Here is a 20,036-nt window from a genome sequence, read left to right on the forward strand (position 1 = left end):
CTTGCATATGGCCACCTTCTTGCTGTGCCCTCACATGGTCTTTCCTCTGCACACACATCATTCTATGTGTCCTAATCTCCTATTTTTATAAGAGCACTAGTCAGATTGGATTAGGGCCCCTAACAGCCTCATTTTAACTTATTACCTCTTTAAGGACCCTATCTCCACATATAGTCACATTCTGGGTTGCTGGGGGTGAAGCCTTCAATATATGAATTTGGGTGGCAGGGGGACACAATTCACAATTCATCCCATATGTTTTATGGGAGTCCCAGGAGAAGAGGGAGAGAGAGAGGCAGAAAGATTATCTGAAGAAATAATGGCTGAAAACTCCCCCAGTTTGACATATGGCATTTATCTACAAATCCAAGAAGCTCGGTGAACTCTAAGTAGGATAAACCCAAGAGGACCCACCCTGAGACACATTATAATCAAACAGTCAAAAGCTAAAGACAAAGAGAGAATCTTGAAAACAGCAAGGGAGAAGTGTCTCATTACATACAGGGGATACTCAACAAGATCTTTAGCTGATTTCTCATCAGAAATGTTGGATGCCAGAAGACAGTGCGATGAAAGATTTAATGTGTTGAAAGAAAAAAAAAAAACCAACAACAACACTGTAAACAGAAGATTTTATATCTGGCAACACTGACTTTCAAAAATGAGGGGAAAATTAAGACATTCCCAGAAGAACAAAAGCTGAGGGAGTCCATGACCACTAGCCCTGCTCTACAAAAAGTGCTAAAGGAAATCCTTCAAGTTGAAATGAAGCAACACTAGACAGTAACTTAAAGCTGTATGAAGATCTAAAGGTTTCCAGTAGAGGTAATTAATGGACAAATATAAATGCTAGTCTTATTATAATTTTGCTTTGTAACTGCACTTTTTATTTCTGTAGAATTTAAAAGATAAATCCGTTATTGATAAGGCACACAATGTATAAAGATGTAATTTGTGTCTTCAGTAACATAAAGGGAAGGACAGTAGAGTTTTTGTATACAATTAAAGTTAAATTGGTATCAATTCAAGTTATAATTTTAGGATGTTATGATAATCCTCATGATAACCACAAAGTTTGGTTATCATGAGTATACACTAAAGGATATGAGAAGGGAATCAAAATGTGCCAGTACAAAAAAAATCAACAAAATACAAAAGAAGGCAGTAATGGATGAAATGAGGGACAAAAGAATAATACACACAGAAGACAAGTAGCAAAATAGCAAAAGTAAGTCCTTTATCAGTTAATTAAATGAAAATGGATCAAACTGTCCAGTCAAAAGGCAGAGATTGGCAGAATGGATAAAATAATGTGATCCAACTTAATGCTATCTACAAGACACTCACTTTAGACCTAAACACAAATAGGTTGGTAAAGTGAAAGGATGGAAAAAGACATTCTATGCAAATAATAATCAAAAGAGAGCTGAGGTAGCTATACTCATATCAGACAAAATAGACTTTAAGTCAGAAAACTGTTACAGGAGACAAAGAATGACAATGTATATTGATTCACCAAGAAAACATAACAATTATAAACATGCATGAAATATCTAAGCCCCATAATATATGAAGCAAACATTGAGAGGATTGAAGCGAGAAACAGATTGTTTTACAATAATAATCGGACATTTCAGTGCCCTATTTTCAATAACAGATAGACAAAATAGAAGATCAATAAGGAATTATAGGACTTGAAGAACAATATGGACCAGTCAGACCTAACATATACAGAACACTACACCCCAAAACAGCAGAATACACATTTTCCACATGTGCAGATGGAACATTCTCTAGGATAGATCATATGTTAGGTCAAAACACAAGTCTTAATTAAAAAAAATTTTTAAGCATATAAAGTATCTTTTCTAATCACAGTGGAATGAAGTTAGAAGTAAATAACTGAAGGAAACTAGAATATTTACAGATATGTGGAAATCAACATGCTCCTAACCAGTGGGTCAAAGAAGTTAAAAAGGAAGTTAGAAAATACCTGGAGAAAATGAAAATGAAAACAAAACATACCAAAACTTAATGGGATTCAGCAAAAGCAGTACTAAGACATGTAAATTTCAAAATAAAAAAAAATCTCCAATCAATAACAATCTTACACCTTAAGGAACTGGACAAAGGAGAACAAACTAAACCCAAAACTAGCAGAAGGAAGGAATTAATAAAGATTAGAGTAGAGGTTAATGAAAAAGAGAAAAGAAAAACAGTAGGGAAAAATCAATGAAAACAAAAGTTGCTTTTTTGAAAAGAACAGCAAAGTTGACAAACATTTAACTAGATTCAGTAAGGAAAAAAGAAGACTTGAATTAGTAAAATCAGCAAAGAAAGTGGGGCTATAACTACTGATTTTATGGAAATAGGATTATAAGACAGTGCTATGAACAAATATATCAACAAGTTGGATAACCTAGATGAAATGGGCAAATTCCTAAAAACATAAAATCTAGCAAAATGTAGTCATTAAGAAGTAGAACATCTGAATAGAACTACAGTAATTAAAAACAGAAAAGCTTGGACCTGGTGGTTTCACTGATGGATTCTACCAAACATTTAAAGAATTAATACCAGTCCTTCTCAAACTCTTCCCAAAGATTGAAGAGAATACTTCCTAACTCATTCTATAAGGCCAGCATTACCCTGATACTAACACCAGGCAAAGCCACTACAAGAAAGCTATAGACCAATATTCCTTAACATTTATGCAAAATTCTTCCAAAACATAGTAGCGGATGGAATTCCACAACACACTAAAAGGATTATACACTGTGAATGAATGGGATTTGTTCCCAGAATGCAAGAATGGTTTAACATATGAAAATTACGGTAATACACCGCATTAATAGAATATAGGAAAAGAACCACATGATTATCTCAATTGGTGCAGAAAAATATTTGACAAATTCAACACCCTTTCATAATAAAAACACTCAATAAACTAGGAGTAGATGAGATCTCCTTCAACATAATAAAAGATATATGAAAAACCTTATAGCCAGTGTCATAATTAGTGGTGAAAGACTGAAAGGTTTTTCCCTAAGATCAGGAAGAAGAGTAGGATACCAGAGCTCACCACTTTTATTCTACATAACATTGGAATTTCTAGCCAGAGCAATTAGGCAACAAAAAGAAATTTAAAAGTTATCCAAATTGGAAAGGAAAACATAAAATTATCCCTATTCATGGATGATTTAATCTTATACATGGAAAACCCTAAAGTTTACACCAAAAACAAAACAAAAACAAACAAAAAACCTTGTTAGAGCTAATAACAGGAAAACAGAAAACAAAACCAACATACAAATATCAGTTGCATTTCTATACACTAACAAAGAACAATCAGAAAAGGAAATTAAAACAATCCCATTTACAGTAGTATCTAAATGAATAAAATACTTAGGAATAAATTTAATCAAGGAGGTAAAAGACATAGTACACTGAAATCTACAAAACACTGCTGAAAGAAATTAAAGGAGATACAAATAAATGGAAGATACTCCATGTTTATGGATTAGAAAACCTAATATTGTTAAAACTATGGAAAACCATCTACAGATTCAATACATTCTCTATCAAAATCCCAATGGTTTTTCTTCAGAAATAGAAAATCCCATCCTAAAGTTTTATATGGAATCTCAAGGGAACCCGAATAGCTGAAGTCATCTTGAAAAAAAAAAAAAAAAAACAAAGTTGGAGGACTCACACTTGCTGATTACAAAACTTACTATAAAGCTACAGTAATCAAAACAGTATGGTACTGGCATAAAGAGAGACGTATGGACCAATGGAACAGAACAGGGAGCCCTGAAATAAACTCTTGTGTATATAGTCAAATAATTTCTGATAAGGGTGCCAAGACCATTGAATGGAGAAGCACAGTCTTTTCAACAAATGATGTAAGAAAAACTGGATATACACATTCTAAATAATGAAGTTGGATCCTTGCCTTATAAAAAATTAAAATGGACCAAAGACCTAAACATATGATTTAAAACTATAAAATTCTTAGAAGAAAACAGTGGAAGATATTCATGACATTGGATTTGGCAATGATTTCTTGGATATGACATCAAAAGCACAGGCAGGCAACAAAAGAAAAAAATAGTTAAATTGGACTTCATTGAAGTTAAAAACTTTTGTACATCAAAGGATACTATCAAGAGAGTAAAAATACAACTTAGAGTGGGAGGAGGTATTTGCAAAGCACATATATAACAAGGGATTGATATCCAGAATATATCAAGAGCTCCTACAACTCAACAACATAAACCCCAAACAATCCAATTTAAAAAATGGCAAAAGGGCTTTCCTGGTGGCGCAGTGGTTGAGAATCTGCCTGCCAATGCAGGGGACACGGGTTCAAGCCCTGGTCTGGGAAGATCCCACATACCGCAGAGCAACTGGGTCCGTGAGCCACAATTGTTGAGCCTGCGCATCTGGAGCCTGTGCTCCGCAACAAGAGAGGCCGTGATAATGAGAGGCCCGCGCACCACGATGAAGAGTGGCCCCCACTTGTCGCAACTAGAGAAAGCCCTCGCACAGAAACGAAGACCAACACAGACATAAAAATAAATAAATAATAAATAAATTTTTTTAAAAATGGCAAAGGATTTGAATAAACATTTCTCCAAAGAAGATATGCAAATGGTCAATAAACACATGAAAAGATGTGTATTATTAGCCTTTATGGAAATGCAAATAAAAACCACAATGAGATACCACTTCACACCCATTAAGATGGATATTACTGAAAAAAAAAAAAAGAAAATTATGAATGTTGGTGAGGATGTGGAGAAATTAGAATCTGTCTGCATTGCTGATGGGATCATAAAATGGTGCAGCCACTGTGGAAAAGTTTGGGAGTTCTTCAAACAGTTACACATAGGATTGCAATATGATCCAGTAATTAAGCTTCTAGGTGCATACCGCAAATAGTTGAAAGCGGGGACTCAGATATTTGTACACCACTGTTCACAGCAGCATTATTCACAATGGCCAAAAGGTAGAAACAACCTAATGTCCATCAACAGATGAATGGATAAACAAGACATGGTATACAGTCAGCACTCTGTATCTATGGGTTCCATATCCATGGATTTAACAAATGCAGATCCAAAATATTTGAAAAAAGATTCCAGAAAGTTACAAAAAGCCACACTTGAATTTGCCTCGCCCTGGCAACTTTTTATATAGCATTGGCATTGTATTAGGCATTATAGGTAACCTAGAGATGATTTAAAGTACCTGAGAGGTTGCGTAGGTTATATGCAAACACTAGGCCCCTTCATGTGAAGGACTTGAGCATTCATGGATTTTGCTAGCCGAGGGGTGTCCTGGAACCAATCCACTGCAGATACTGAGGGATGATTGTATACGTACAGTGGCATATCATTCAGCCTTGAAAGGAATGGGACGCTGCTGCATGTTACATGGATGTACCTTGGAAACCTCATCCTGCATGAAAGAAGCGAGACATAAAAGGACAAATATTGTGTGATTCCACTTGTGAGGTCTGTCAAGTAGGCAAGTCCAGAGACAATGGCCTGGAAGTTGCCAGGGGCCAGGGTTCCAAAGAAGTGGGGAGCTGCTGTTTAATGGGGATGCAGTTTCTGTTTGGTACGATGAGCAAGTTGTGGAGACAGGTGGTGGTGCTGGCTGCACACATTGTGTATGTACCTAATGCCGCTGAGGTTTTACACGTAAGAGTGGTTAAAATGGTAAATTTTATGTTGTGTATGTTGTACCAGAATAAAAAACATTGTTAAATAGTGATGATGGTGAGACAGTGGGAAAAGTGGGAAACACAGTGAGCATACAAAGGGCGGAGCCCCACGTCTCACATTCAGTTGTAAGAATCTCCTGAGATAAAAATACCACATTTGATAAAAGGGGAATCTTGATGTCACCCTGACTCCTGTTTTCTCTGTTCACTAACCTTCAGCTGGGTAGGAACAGCAGACTTTCTACCTGCTGCTGCTGTTTTTTAGAGACTCCAAAAGCAAAACCTCAGACATTACTGTTCAGTGAAATGCACTGCAGATTATTCATGACCACACGAGTATTCCTTTTATATACTTTGGTCATGAATATGGTTACGCCAGTTGATTTTTTTTTTTTTTTTTTTTTTTGGCTGTGTTGGGTCTTCGTTTCTGTACGAGGGCTTTCTCTAGTTGTGGCGAGCGGGGGTCACTCTTCATCACGGTGTGCGGGCCTCTCACTATCGCGGCCTCTCTTGTTGCGGAGCACAGGCTCCAGACGCGCAGGCTCAGTAGCTGTGGCTCATGGGCCCAGCTGCTCCGCGGCATGTGGGATCTTCCCAGACCAGGGCTCGAACCCATGTCCCCTGCATTAGCAGGCAGATTCTCAACCACTGCGCCACCAGGGAAGCCCCAGTTGATTTTTTTTAATTTAAAAAAATATTTATTTATTTGGCTGTGTCAGGTCTTAGTTGCAGCACACGGGCTCTTTGTTGCGGTGCATGGGCTTCTCTCTAGTTGTGGCGCGTGAGGTGCGTGAGCTCAGTAGTCGTGGTGTGCAGGCTTAGTTGCCCTGCGGCATTCGGGATCTTAGCTCCCTGACCAGTGATCGAACCCGCATCCCCTGCATTGGAAGGCGGATTCTTAACCACTGGACCACCAGGGAAGTCCCATGCCAGTTGATTTTTTAACTGATGTACTCACTGAAAGAATTCAGGAGACCTTACGTAAAAATTTATATCTAAGTTTAAATAGTTGTTAAGTATATGATTTCTGGTGTATTGTGAATATCAATGCTTTAAAACTGTTACTTAAGTTTTTGCATACCCAACCGATTCCAAATGCCATACTGATTTCACTATCATCATTTTAGAAATAGAGAAGTGTTCTACGATTTAATGTTGAAATAATTATAGATTCATAGGAAGTTGCAAAGGTAGTACAGAGTGGTCCAGTGTACCCTGCTAAGTTTAAAAACCAAAATTTAGAAAGAAAACTTTCCTACAATGAATTTTTGGTCCAGCCCAACTCTGGAAAACAGTTATTAGTTTCTTTAAAAAACTGACCATGCCACAACATATGACAAGGGTTTGTGCTCTTGGGCATTTGTCCCAGAGAAAAGGAAACTTACGTTCATATGAAAGTCTGTGCGCAAATGTCACAGCAGTTTTATTCATCATAGCCCCAAACTGGAAACAACCCAGATGCCTTTCCATGGGTGAGTGGTTAAACAAAGTGTGGTGCATCCCCGGTGCGGGGCGCTGCTTGGCTGTAGAAAGAAGCAAACTGTCATTACACACAAGGTGGATGGATCCAAAGGGCTTTATTCTGAACGAAAAAGTCAGCCTCAAAAGGCCACCGACTGTGTATTTCCTGTTATATAGCATTCTCCAAATGACAGAATTATGGCCATGGGGGACAGATGAACAGTTGCCAGTGCTGAGGGATGGTGAGGGCCTGCAGGAGGGAGGTCTTCGGTGATGGAAGAGGTCTGTGTCTTGACTGCAGTGGTGGTTACAGGAATCTTCATGTGTGATAAATGATGTACAACCATCCACATACACTACACGCGCCAGTTTTCTGGTTTTGATATTGTGCTGTAATGATGTAACCATTGGGGGAGGCTGGGTCAAGGTCACATTAAGTGAACACAATATACTTGGAACTTACCACGCCTGCCTCCAGAGGACAGTCTTACATTTCTTTCGGAGGATTTGAATAGAAACAGACAACTACACGTCTTAGATTCCTTCTGAGTCCAAGATTTAATAATGGGTTCCTGGGCAAGATGAAAAAGAGAGTACCCACATTACAGCTCTGTGAGCAAACTGAATTCAACTAAATGATGTTCTGGAAAACTCAAGGAGATCCAATCTAGAACATAAAAAATGCACATTGATTTATTCGGTAAACACTCTTGGAGTCCCTGCTAAATACCATTCCACGCTAGATTTGAAGATATCAAGATGAGTGCGTATGATACTTGTTTCTTTGTACCGTTGATAGAATGTAAGCTCCATGAGGGCATAGATTTTTATCTTTTATTCATGTATCATCCCTCATGTTTAGGCCAGTATCTGGCTTATAAAAGGCAATAAATAAAAAATTGCTGAATGACTGGATTGTCCCAAAGAGCTTAGAGTCTGGCAGGCAAGCCAAGGTTGGCACGAAACTAAAGAGGCACAGCTGCATGTGATGGGTGCTGTACGGATTTCCCCCTTTTTTCTCCTTCCTTCCCAAAACCCTTTGCTCACTCTTACATAATGTAGCCTCAGTGTATTCCGGCAGCACCAGGTTGGCTTATGTCAGAACCTCGTGCCCAGGCACTGGCTTATATCCGGAGGAGTCGCCTACGATGTCTTCGAGCGTTCGGTCTGGGGCTTCCGATCCCCACGACACCGTTCTGATACACAAGTTACTTCTGTAGTTTAAAGTGGGACCCTGGGCTGTTGGAGGTGGGCAAAGTAAGGAGCGTAACCGTTTCTGCATTTAAGAACAGTTTGGGAGCAGAAGGGAACGCTGAGGAGAGACTCAGCGTGGGGCCTCGGCAGCACCAGGGCCCGGCTGCTGTGAGCCATCACTTCGTCTAGCTCTGCCCTCGCTCATGTGGTTGGGCAGGAGAGAGTCAGGCCTTGGGGTGCATTCACCTTGGCCACAATGCAGGGGGAGAAAAGAGGTGATCATCTCTATCATCTGGGGCTGTGTTACCTTAGCTTCTTTTAGGTTATAAGAAACAAGTGGTCTTGGTTTCCCTAAGAGGTTTATTGTGAAGAGTCGGCCCCCGTGAGAGTCTGACCTTTGTGGACACTAGAGTAACCTCAGTGTCCCCTGGCTCATCTGTCGCCAGCTCTGCGTCCTCAGGCTCTACTTCAGCTGTTTCTCTCGTGACTGTACACTCTCTAGTTTATTCTCTTATTTCTCTCAGCTTCATACTTCTCAAGAGAAAGCCTCAGATTGGGTTGTCCTGTCATTATCCAGTCAGGCAAAGCTCTCGTGACTTACCTCTAAGGCCCCTTAGATGGCCTTTGGGTCAGAAGCTGATCCCTGGTCATAGTCATTTGGGACCACAGTTTTGGTGTCTCATCACCTAAATTACAGTGATCGCACTGAAAGGACTGTCTGAGGTCACTTTCCTTAGAGGGAACCTGTGTGGCCTTGGTAGATACTCAGAGCGTCTCGTGTTCCTCTCTGTTAGTGGGTCCCTGGGGGCTTCTGGATGGAAGGAACAGTGGAAAGGGCTGCATTAGTGTGGGTGGGTTTCCCCAAAAGGAGTAGCACGTGGTTATAAAACAAAACAGAGCAGGTGCCACTTGTCCTGGATCTGCAATCTGAAGTAGAAGTGACTGTTGTAGCAACTAATGACAGTTCAGGTATATTATACTACTTTTTTTTTTTAATTTTAAATTTTATTTATTTATTTAGGCTCTTTTGGGTCTTTGTTGCTGCACGCGGGCTTTCTCTAGTTGCGGCGAGCGGGGGCTACTCTTCGTTGCGGTGCACAGGCTTCTCATTGCGGTGACTTCTCTTGTGGAGCACAGGCTGTAGAGCGCAGGCTCAGTAGTTGTGGCTCGTGGGCTCAGTAGTTGTGGCTTGCGGGCTCTACAGCGCAGGCTCAGCAGTTGTGGCGCACGGGCTTAGTTGCTCCGCGGCATGTGGGATCCTCCCAGACCAGGGCTTGAACCTGTGTCCCCTGCATTGGCAGGCGGATTCTCAACTGCTGCGCCACCAGGGAAGCCCCTATACTTCTGATTTTCATCCCTATTATTACATTCTTTAAGGCTTCTGCTGTAGTTAATGAAGTCTTACTAAATAAGACAGAAAGCATCAAAACATATGCTTGGAATGTATACATGTAGCCGAACCATTAAGTAAGATTTAAAAATAAAAGAATGGATTGTTGTGACCTGCAGCTCAGAGTACAAGTTTTCACATTTTCTTACCTGGTGTGGTAAGCTGAGGTCCAGGGACCTTAATGAGGGTTAATGTAGGAAGGCCTTCTCTGGGGATGGCATATTCTCCTAGAGGCCAAGTAGCTGAAGAATGACATTTTGTAGGTGGTCAATGTACCTAGTTGATCTTGTCTCCAAGAAAATCAGCTAAGACATTTTGAGACCATGATAACTGATTTCAACGTTGTTTAAACACGTGGATAGTCAGGTGCTAATTTTGAAAGAGATCACCATGCAAATAGCATATTTTGATTTCATCGATAGCTTCATTCAGCTAAGCTTCATGAAAATCACCATGTTGTTATTTTTCTTATTTTACCAAAGACTGGTGCAAACTTTTTAATGGATGGAAATCACAGGTTAGATAAACAGCTAATCCAGCAAGGTGGTCTCTCACCTGGTTGGTAACTGTACCCAGAATGTCCATGCCATCCTGCAGGGGAAGGTACCAGGCAGGAGGGAGGAATGACGAGAAGGCCCATGTGGGTCTGGGAGGTGATGAAAAGATTAACAGTGACTCTAAGCAAGAGAAAATTCTTAAAAAAAATTTTTTTTATTGAGGTAACATTGATTTATAACATTATATAAGCTTCGTGTGTACAACATTATACTTCTGTATCCACTACAGCAGCTTACCACCAAGAGTTTACTTTCCACGCATCACCATATTGACCCCCTTTCCCCATCCCCACCCCCTCTGGTAACCATTACTTTGTTCTCTGAATCTACATGTTTGTTATAGTTTGGTTTGGTTCATTTATTTTGTCATTTTGTTTTTTTATATTCCACGTATGAGTGAAATCATATGGTATTTGTCTTTCTTCACCTGATATTTCACTTAGCATAATAACCTCAGGGTTCATCCATGTTGTTGCAAATGGCAAGATTCCATCCTTTTTTATGGCTGAGTAATATTCCATTCCACACACACATATACATACACACACATGCCACATCTTTATCCATTTTTCCATTGATAGTCACTTAGGTTGCTTCCATATCTTGGCTACTATAAATAATGCTGCAGTGAACATAGGGGTGCATATATCTTTTATAATTAGTGTTTTAGTTTTCTTCCGATAAATACCCAGGAGTGGAATTGCTCAGTCATATGGTAGTTCTAGTGTTAGTTTTTTGAGGACCTCCATACTGTTTTCCACAGTGGCTGCACCAGTTTACATTATCCACGTGCACCGTGGTTTCCTTTTCTCCACATCCTTGCCAACACTTGTTATTTCTTGCCTTTTGGATAACAGCCATTCTGATAGATATAATGTGATATCTCATTGTGGTTTTGATTTGCGTTTCCCTTATAATTAGTGACGTTGAACATCTTTTCATGTCTGTTGGCCATCTGTGTGTCTTCTTTGGAAAAATGTATGTTCAGTTCGTCTGCCCATTTTTTAATTAGGTTATTTGGGGTTTTTTTTTTGTTGTTCTTTATATATTTTGAGCATTAATGCCTTATTGGATATATGATTTGCAAATATCTTCTCCTATTTGGTAGCTTGTGTTTTCATTTTGTTGTTTTCTCTGCTGTGCAAAAGGTTTTTAGTTTGATATGGTGCCATTTGTTTTGTTTTGCTTTTGTTTCCCTTGCTGAGGAGGCATATCTAGAAAGATATTGCTAAGACTGATGTCAAAGGAGTACTGCCTATGCTTTCTTTTAGTGTTTTATGGTTTCATGGCTTACATTCAATCTTTAATCCGTTTGGGGTTGATTTTTGTGTATGGCGTATGATAGTCATCTAGTTTCAATTTTTTTTTTTTTTGCATGTGGTTGTGCAGTTTTCCCAACACCATTTATTGAAGACTATCCTTTCTCCATTGTATGCTGTTTGCTCCTTTGTCATAAATTAATTGTCCATATATGTGTGGGTTTATTTCTGGACTTTCAATTCTGTTCCATTGAGCTATATCTGTTTTTCTGCCAATATCATGCTGTTTTGAGTTCTAAAGCTTTATAATATAGTTTGAAATCAGGGAGTGTGATATCTCCAGCTTTGTTCTTTTTTCCTCAGGATTGCTTTGGTTATTCAGGGTCTTTTGTGGTTGTATATAAATTTTAGAATTTTTTGTTCTATTTCTGTGAAAAATGCCCTTGGGATGTTGATAGGGATTGCATTGAATCTGTGGTTGCTTTAGGTAATATGGACATTTTAACAGTGTTAAGTCTTTCAGTCCATGAGCACAGAATGTCTTTCCTTTTCTTTGTGTCTTCTTCAGTTTCTTTGAACAATGTCTTATAGTTTTCTGTGTACAGGTCTTTCACCTCTTTGGTTAAATTTATTCTTAGGTTATTTTATTCTTTTTGTTGCAGTTGTAAATGGGATTGTTTTCTTAATTTCTCTTTCTGCTAGCTTGTTGTTAATGTTTAGAAATAGAACAGATTTCTGTATGTTGATTTTGTACCCTTCAACTTTACTGAATTCATTTATTATATCTAATAGTTTTTTGGTGGAGTCTTTAGGATTTTCTGTATATAAAATCATGTCATCTACAAATAGTGATAATTTCACTTCTTCCTTTCCAATTTGGATTTTTTTTTTTTTATAAATTTTTTTTCTTTTTAAAAATATTTATTTATTTTTTGGCTGTGTTGGGTCTTCGTTGCTGCACACGGGCTTTCTCTAGTTGCGGCGAGGGGGGCTACTCTTTGTTGTGGTGCGCGGGCTTCTCATCGCAGTGGCTTCTCTTGTTGCACAGCACAGGCCCTAGAGCATGTGGGCTCCAGCAGTTGTGGTGCGTGGGCTCAGTAGTTGTGACTCATGGGCTCTAGAGCGCAGGCTTGGCAGTTGTGGCGCACGGGCTTAGTTGCTCCGTGGCATGTGGATCTTCCTGGACCAGGGATCAAACCTGTGTCCCCTGCATTGGCAGGCAGATTCTTAACCACTGGGCCACCAGGGAAGTCCCCGGATGTTTTAATTTTCTTTTCATGGTTAATTGCTCTGGCTAGGACTTCCTGTGTTGAATAGGAGTGGTGAGAGTGGGCATCCTTACCTTGTTCCCGATTTTAAAGGAAAGCTTTTAGTTTTTCACTGTAGAGCAGTGGTCCCCAACCTTTTTGGCACCAGGGACCGGTTTCATGGAAGACAGTTTTTCCTCGGACTGGAGGGGGGGTGGTGGTTTAGGCGGTAATGTGAGCGACAGGGAGTGGAAGATGAAGCTTCGGTCGCTTGCCCACCGTTTACCTCCTGCTATGTGGCCTGGCTCCTAACAGGCCTACTGGTCCACGGCCCAGAGGCTAGGGACCCTTGCTGTAGAGTGTGATGTTAGCTGTGGGTTTGTCATTTGTGGCCTTTATTATGTTGAGCTTCCTTCTATACCCATTTTTTGAGAGTTTTGTCATAAATAGGTGTTGAATCTTGTGAAATGTTCTTTCTGCATCTACTGCGATGCTCATATGGTTTTTATCCTCCATTTTGTTAATGTGGTGTATCATGTTCATTGATTTGTGGATATTGAACCATCCTTGCATCCCTGGGATAAGTCTCACTTGTTCATGGTGTATGATCTTTTTAATGTATTGTTGTATTCAGTTTGCTAATATTTTGTTGAGAATTTTTGCATCTATGTTCATCAGCGATATTGGCCTGTAATTTTCTTTTTGTGTGTTATCTTTGTCTGGTTTTGGTATCAGGGTAATGTTGGCCTTGAAAAATGAGTTAGGAAGTGTTATCTCCTCTTCAATTTTTGGGGCTAGTTTGAGGACAGGTATCAAATCTTTGAATGTTTGGTAGGATTTACCAGTGAAGCTGACTGGTCCTGGACTTTTGTTTTGGGGGAGCTTTTGATTACTGTTTCAGTCTCCTTACTAGTGATCTATTTAGATTTTCTTTCTTCATGACTTAAGTCTTAGAAAGTTGTATGAGTCTAAGAATTTGTCCATTTCTTCTAGGTTGTCCAATCTGTTGTTGTGTAACTCTCTTACAATCCTTTTTAAAAAGTACATTCTTGGAGGAAGGTCTTGAAAGTTGTAGGGGCTTTGTTCGGGGACCAAGAAGGAAAGTGCACTCTGAGAATTCTCTTTCTCCTGGGTTCCTTCCAGTGAAGGTCAGACTGAGAGAAAGCAGTCACCCTGCTGTATCTAAGAGACTCTGTTTTGGAATATGACATTTTACATCCTCTGTGGTTAGTGATTGAAGCCTCCATGAAGGGAAAGTCTGATCTCAAGTGCGGGTTCTCTGCTCTTTTAGTGTTGCGTTGTCTCTGATTTCACTTTTCTTTTTTCCTTCAGGCTGCTTGATAGGGGCTGTGAATCTCAAATCCAGCAACCGAAACCCAGTGGTACAGGAATATGAAAGTAAGTACAAGGGAGGGTTTAGGCAAAGGGGCACCACTTGGTGGTCTGGCAGCCGGCGCAGGATAGACACACACCGGTGTGCCCTGCCCAAGAGGCTTGGGGGTGGCTGGCTCCCCAGCAGTCGTCTGATGTGCACGTGTGAGTGAAGCACTGCTTCAGGAGCCCACGGGCAACTCTGCAGGCTTTCTGTTGGCTGAAACCGGATTCCTGGCCTGGCTTTGCGTTTACACAACCAAGAATGTTCTTATGTACAAGCAGAGTATTAGGGGGAACGTGTACTCTCTTTAATAAAAGTCTTTGCTAATCATCTTTATTGTTTTTCTGGCTAAAACTAAAGTCTCTTGAAGCCTGGAGCTAGCTAGATTTTTAATCTACATGACAGACCTAAATATACATATAGCTTGCAGGGTCTGGGTATACAAGTGAACCTAGAATTGTTCCACATTCACTGACAGTTCTCTTTTCTCCTTTGCTCATTAGGTGTGGAACTATCTTGTATCATTACGGATTCACAGACAAATGACCCCAGGATTGAGTGGAAGAAAATCCAAGATGAACAAACCACATATGTGTTTTTTGACAACAAAATTCAGGGTATGATCCTGTGGTCCTCTCGTTTGTACAGAAGGCCCAGGCATGCACTTGTGGCCAAGACTTTGCTCTAACTGGACCTGCGTCTGTAGCCAGGATTGGCGTCCTGTCTTGTTTTACGTATGGAAAAGTCAACATGCAGAAGTAGTGAGAATAGTGTATGGAACGTCCCTGCACTTGTGACCCTGCTTCAGTAACTATCACTTCAGTTAGGATTTTAGTCCACACGCAGCCGTCGCTTTGAGGTATCTCAGTGAACATTCTCCGAGGCCACCTCCCTATCGTGACCCACGACTTTATTTATAAGTGACTTCACTAGCAGGACAGTATGGAACAGCAGGGGGACAGTGCCCACTGTACACACCTGGGTGCCGAGCGCACCGCGTGGGAGGGCAGGGTCGGGGCTGCAGGGAGGTGCTGGGCCAGGAGCACGCGGGGCAGAAAGACATGGAAGCACAGGGAGCTTCTCGGAGGGACCGCCGGCTCTCGGCCCAGCAGGGGAGGGTGGACACGAGGTGGATGGCGCTTGGAAGGCCTCAGGAGGGGTGTGATATGGTCCCACTGATGCTTTAGAGACGGGGGTGGTTGCTTTGCAGACAGGGGGCTGGTGGTGGGCACAGCTGAGAGCAGGGCCCAGTTCGGGATTCTTCTGCAGAGGCCAGGAGGGGGTCAGGGTAGTGTGGACGGGGCGAGGGGTCGCGATGGGGGGAGGGGACCACCCTGGGGGACAGCAGGCGGATGGAAGAGTCAGCGCAGCTGCAGAGGCGGGCGCCCCGAGCCCTCTGAGAACGTGACAGTGTGGGTTTCAGGGAAGGGGTGGAGGCTTTGCAGATCAACCTGAAGTCACGGCCTTTCTGCCTCAGGTCCTCCACATCATCAGGGGTCATGGGCTCTTAAAAACAGTTGTTTCCCCTCCAGTATCCTCCCACCTCTGATTTACGAAGAGATGGCAATGTTATTCTCAGGAAACAAATCGGTTTTCTCTGGCAGCTTCATCAGGCTGTTCTTGATAAGCCCTGACTGAGCGGGAATGTTCTTAAGCAACTTTGTTTCTTCCCAGAAACTGCCACACAAAATAGAGGCCTGGAGGGAGACCTTGCCTTAGGGCAGGGCTGTGCCAACAGCGCCTGATGGGTTTGCATTTACTTGTTTCCCACACGGTGGACGTTCTGACCCCTGCTGATGCCTGGATGACGAACCTTCCCACTAGAAAACGCCTTCGGAAATGTTCGTTCTCTTACCAAAAGCATTTTGCTGTTTCCATCACGTGTGGTAAATCCTTTCTAGACTTGTCACCAATTGGCAGGTTTAGTAAATTCGTTTCTAATTTTTGTGTCATTTTCTCTTCTAACTCTTTCCCTATTTGTCAGTGCCCGGGTTCTTTGTGCTTCTTTGAAAGAGTTACTGTGTCCTTTATACTTTAAAAATGTTTTAATTGAGACACAGTAATTCACATAGCATGAAACTCACTGTTTTGAAGCGTGTACTTGGTGGTTAGTACATTCAGCAAAGATGTGTGGCCGTCACTGTCAGATTGCAGCACATCCCCACCCCAAAAAGAAACTGTGTCCATCCCTTCTTCCCCGACCTGGCAGCCACTAATCCACTTTGTCTCTGTGGATTTGCCTGTTCTGGACGCTTCCTATAAATGCAATCATACAGTATTTGGTCCTGGCTTCTTTCACTTAGTGTATCGTTTTCAAGGTTCATCCATGTTGTAGCAAGTGTCTGTACTTTGTTCTTCTTTTTAAAAAAAAAAAAAAATTATTTATTTGGCTTTGTCAGGTCTGAGCTGCAGCACGCGGGACATTCATTGCGGCATGTGGGATCTTTAGTTGTGGCGCACGGGCTCTAGAGCGCGCAGGCTTAATTGCCCCACGGCATGTGGGATCTTAGTTCCCTGACCAGAGATTGAACCCGTGTCCCCTGCATTGGAAGGTGGATTCTTAACCACTGGACCACCAGGGAAGTCCCTGTTCTTCTTTATATCAATGAATAATATTGCATTATAGATATGCCACATTTTTAATGCATTTCATCAACTGCTCTACATTTGGGTTGTTTCCATTTTTTGGCTATTATCAATAATGTTCATAAACATTGTACAGGTTTTTGTGCAAACGTGATTTTTCACTTCTTGGGGATAATGAGCAGGAGTACAGTTGTGGGGTCATATGGTATCACATGTTTAGTTTTTTAAGAAACTGCCAAACTCTTTTCCACAGTGGCTGGACAATTTTACGTTCCCCTTGGCTGTGTGTTTCCCCACATCCTCAGTAACGCTTGCAATTATCCATTGTTTTGATTCCAGTCATCCTAGGGGGTGTGAAGTGGTATCTCATTGTGGTTCTGATTTGCATTTCCCTGACAGCTAATGATGTTGAGAATCTTTTCACGTGCTTATTGGCTCTTTGTGTATCTTTCTGGAGAAATGTCTATTCAAATCCTTTGTCCATTTTTAATTAGGTTGTTTATTTGTTGAATTGCAAATTTTCATACATTCTGTATACTAGTCCTTTGTCAGATATATGATTTTTCTCCCAGTCAGCAGATTGTCTTACTTGCTTCTGTCCTTTGAAGCACAAAAGTTTTTAATTTTTTATGAAAGACTCGTGAAGGCTGATATAACTTTGTGTGTGTGTGGGCTTGTGCTTTTGGTGACCTAAGAGATCACTGTCTAATCCAAGGTCACGGTTATTCATGTCTCTGTTTTTTCCTAAGGTTTCACAGTTTCAGCTTGTGCAGTAAGGTTTGTGTTGTGTGTGGTGTGAGGTAGGGGTCCACGTCATTCTCTTGCCTGTGGGTACCCAGCTGTCCCAGCACCGTTTGTGGAATGCTGCTTGTCTTTTAATGTTGTTTGACTTGTTTTCTCTTTTAATGGGGAACCCTTCCTGGGAATGATGAAAAAAAAAGGAGGCCCTTGCCTTAACAACAGAGACACACGGCCAAGTCCTCTTACAGCCCAGGCGCTCCCTCGGTGCTCGGCGTTCTCACAGGAACGGAGACGAGCCAGTTGCAGTTTTCCTGCCGAGGCACCAGAGATGGCCCCGGAACCTCCTCCTTCAAGCAGCAGAGCTGTCTGTAAAGAGCCCCTCAGTGCCCTGTCTTCTCCTATACAGGAGACCTGGCCGGCCGTGCAGAACTGCTGGGGAAAACCTCTCTGAAGATCTGGAACGTGACCCGGACGGACTCAGCCCTTTACCGCTGTGAGGTGGTTGCTCGGCACGACCGCAAGGAGATTGATGAGATCGTCATCGAGTTAACCGTGCAAGGTGCGGGTGCACGTGGGGTGGCGGCCCCTGCCCTCGGCTCACGCGCCTGCCTGTGGGGAGAAGACCGGCTTCCTTCCTTCCTTTGCTTCTACGGTCACGTCCCCGGGGGTGTGGCGCTTGGCGGGGCAGGGCGGGGAAGGGGGAGTGCAGGCTGCCTGCGTTGGGTTGGAGGTGAGAAGGGGAGCTTCTGCCTCTTCTGTCCACCTGCTGGAGGGGGTGGAGGCACTGGGAACGCTGGGGGGGGGTCACCTACGGGGGCAACCACAGGCGGCACGAGCCGCGGGGGAGCGGGCCTGCCCGTGATGCGGTGTCTGGAGCCCGGCTGGCTCTCTCGTTTTTGGAGCAGGTTCATCGTGGGCTGTGGTGAGAACAGGGCCCTGTTGCTGACCGTAACCCCCTGCCGTGCTTCTCCTGCAGTGAAGCCGGTGCCCCCAGTGTGCAGGGTGCCGAGGGCTGTGCCTGTGGGCAAGGCGGCCACGCTGACCTGCCAGGAGGGCGAGGGCTACCCCCGGCCGCACTACAGCTGGTACCGCAACGACGTGCCGCTGCCCACAGATTCCAGGGCCAACCCCCGGTTCCGAAACTCCTCTTTCCTCTTCAACCCTGACACGGGCACTCTGGTAAGGTCTCTCCGAAGAGGGGCGGGTGCGCACGTCTGTGTCGTGGGAAGAGCGGTTATTAAGAGACAGTAAACTTTACGAGACGGCAGCTTCGAACCCCACACGTCGGGGACCCTGCCCTCCCTTTACAGACAGAAAAGTTTTAAGGGGGCCAAGGAAAGGGGGCAGTGAGTGAGGAGGGTGTAGGTGGCCTGGCCGGTGCTGTCCTTGGGGCAGAGTCGGGAGGCAGCTGGGACTTGCTCCCCGGCCGCACGTCTGATGTTGAGGAACTGCTGGCTGCGTGCAGCACGGTCGTGGCGTCGTGGGCACGACTTTAAAAAGTCCTTCCAGAGACACACAGATGTTGGTGGACGACCCTGTGGTGGGGAGTGAGGAGGCAGCGGGCTGGAGTTGCGCGCAGCGAAGCCCGGCTGCGCCGGCTCTGGTGCCCCTGGCACGGAGGGGGCTCGCTGTGCACCGAGCCCTGTCGTCGGGTCCCCGTTCACTCCCAGTCCCCAAACAGGTGTTCAGCGCCATCCACAAGGAGGACTCGGGCCAGTACTACTGCATCGCGTCCAACGACGCGGGCTCAGCCCGCTGCGAGGAGCAGGACATGGAAGTGTGTGAGTGTCTCTGCCGAGCCTCGCCCTGCAGGCCGGCGGGTGGGTGGGACGGTCACGCTCGCTGGTGCCCCTCAGCTGTGACCCCTCTGCGCGGGCACACGGGCTCCAGCCGGGTCCGGTGGGAGGAGGCGAGGACGCACCAACGAGCAGCTGTAGGACTGACACGCGGGTCCTCTCCTCATCATGTAACTTTTAACGAAGCTTCATGAACTCCATTTCTTTGGTAACTGATAGAATTATCGAGACACAAGGTTCTCCAGAAATGTATCAAGTTTAACCGTTTTGCAGTTAAGCTGAAAGCCAGGGTTTAGCCCCAGTAATTCTACCCTGTTCGGGTGCTTCTTTCTCTGGGCGTGTTGGCTCTAGGGGGGGTTGAGGGCAGGACAGGGTTAGATTCCAGGGCCCACCCTCGCCTGTGGAGTCAGCCTCCAGGGGACTCTCCTGGCTGCTGTCAGGTTTGGGAAGCTGCTCTCGGCAGGAGGGAGATTCCTGGGCTTTGCCCCAGACCTCTGGACTCTACGGACAGAGCTTGGGAACTGACATTATGAAATCAAAATTTCAAATGGACTTATTTTTAAGTTAACAGTGCACCCACATTCAAGAACACTGTACTAGAGGGAGAATTTCAGCAGCTTCCGAGTTAGATGGCTTTGGTCGCTACACCCCGTGTAGTTTCTGTTGCATTTTTAGGGCCCCATACTGAAACGAGAGAAC

General features: G+C 43.3%; 1 protein-coding gene across 1 annotated transcript in view; it reads left to right on the forward strand.

Annotated features, from left to right (window-relative positions):
* Positions 1–20,036, forward strand: part of JAM3 (junctional adhesion molecule 3) — a 57,895-nt gene that overhangs the window by 36,777 nt on the left and 1,082 nt on the right. The window contains exons 2-6 of the mRNA XM_057552518.1: positions 14,172–14,237; positions 14,718–14,831; positions 17,948–18,100; positions 18,518–18,720; positions 19,223–19,322. Coding sequence (XP_057408501.1) covers positions 14,172–14,237; positions 14,718–14,831; positions 17,948–18,100; positions 18,518–18,720; positions 19,223–19,322 — 636 coding nt within the window. The remainder of the gene's footprint in view (positions 1–14,171; positions 14,238–14,717; positions 14,832–17,947; positions 18,101–18,517; positions 18,721–19,222; positions 19,323–20,036) is intronic.

The sequence above is a fragment of the Balaenoptera acutorostrata genome, chromosome 9 (genome assembly GCF_949987535.1).
Source record: "Balaenoptera acutorostrata chromosome 9, mBalAcu1.1, whole genome shotgun sequence".
Classification (NCBI taxonomy): Eukaryota; Metazoa; Chordata; class Mammalia; order Artiodactyla; family Balaenopteridae; genus Balaenoptera; species Balaenoptera acutorostrata.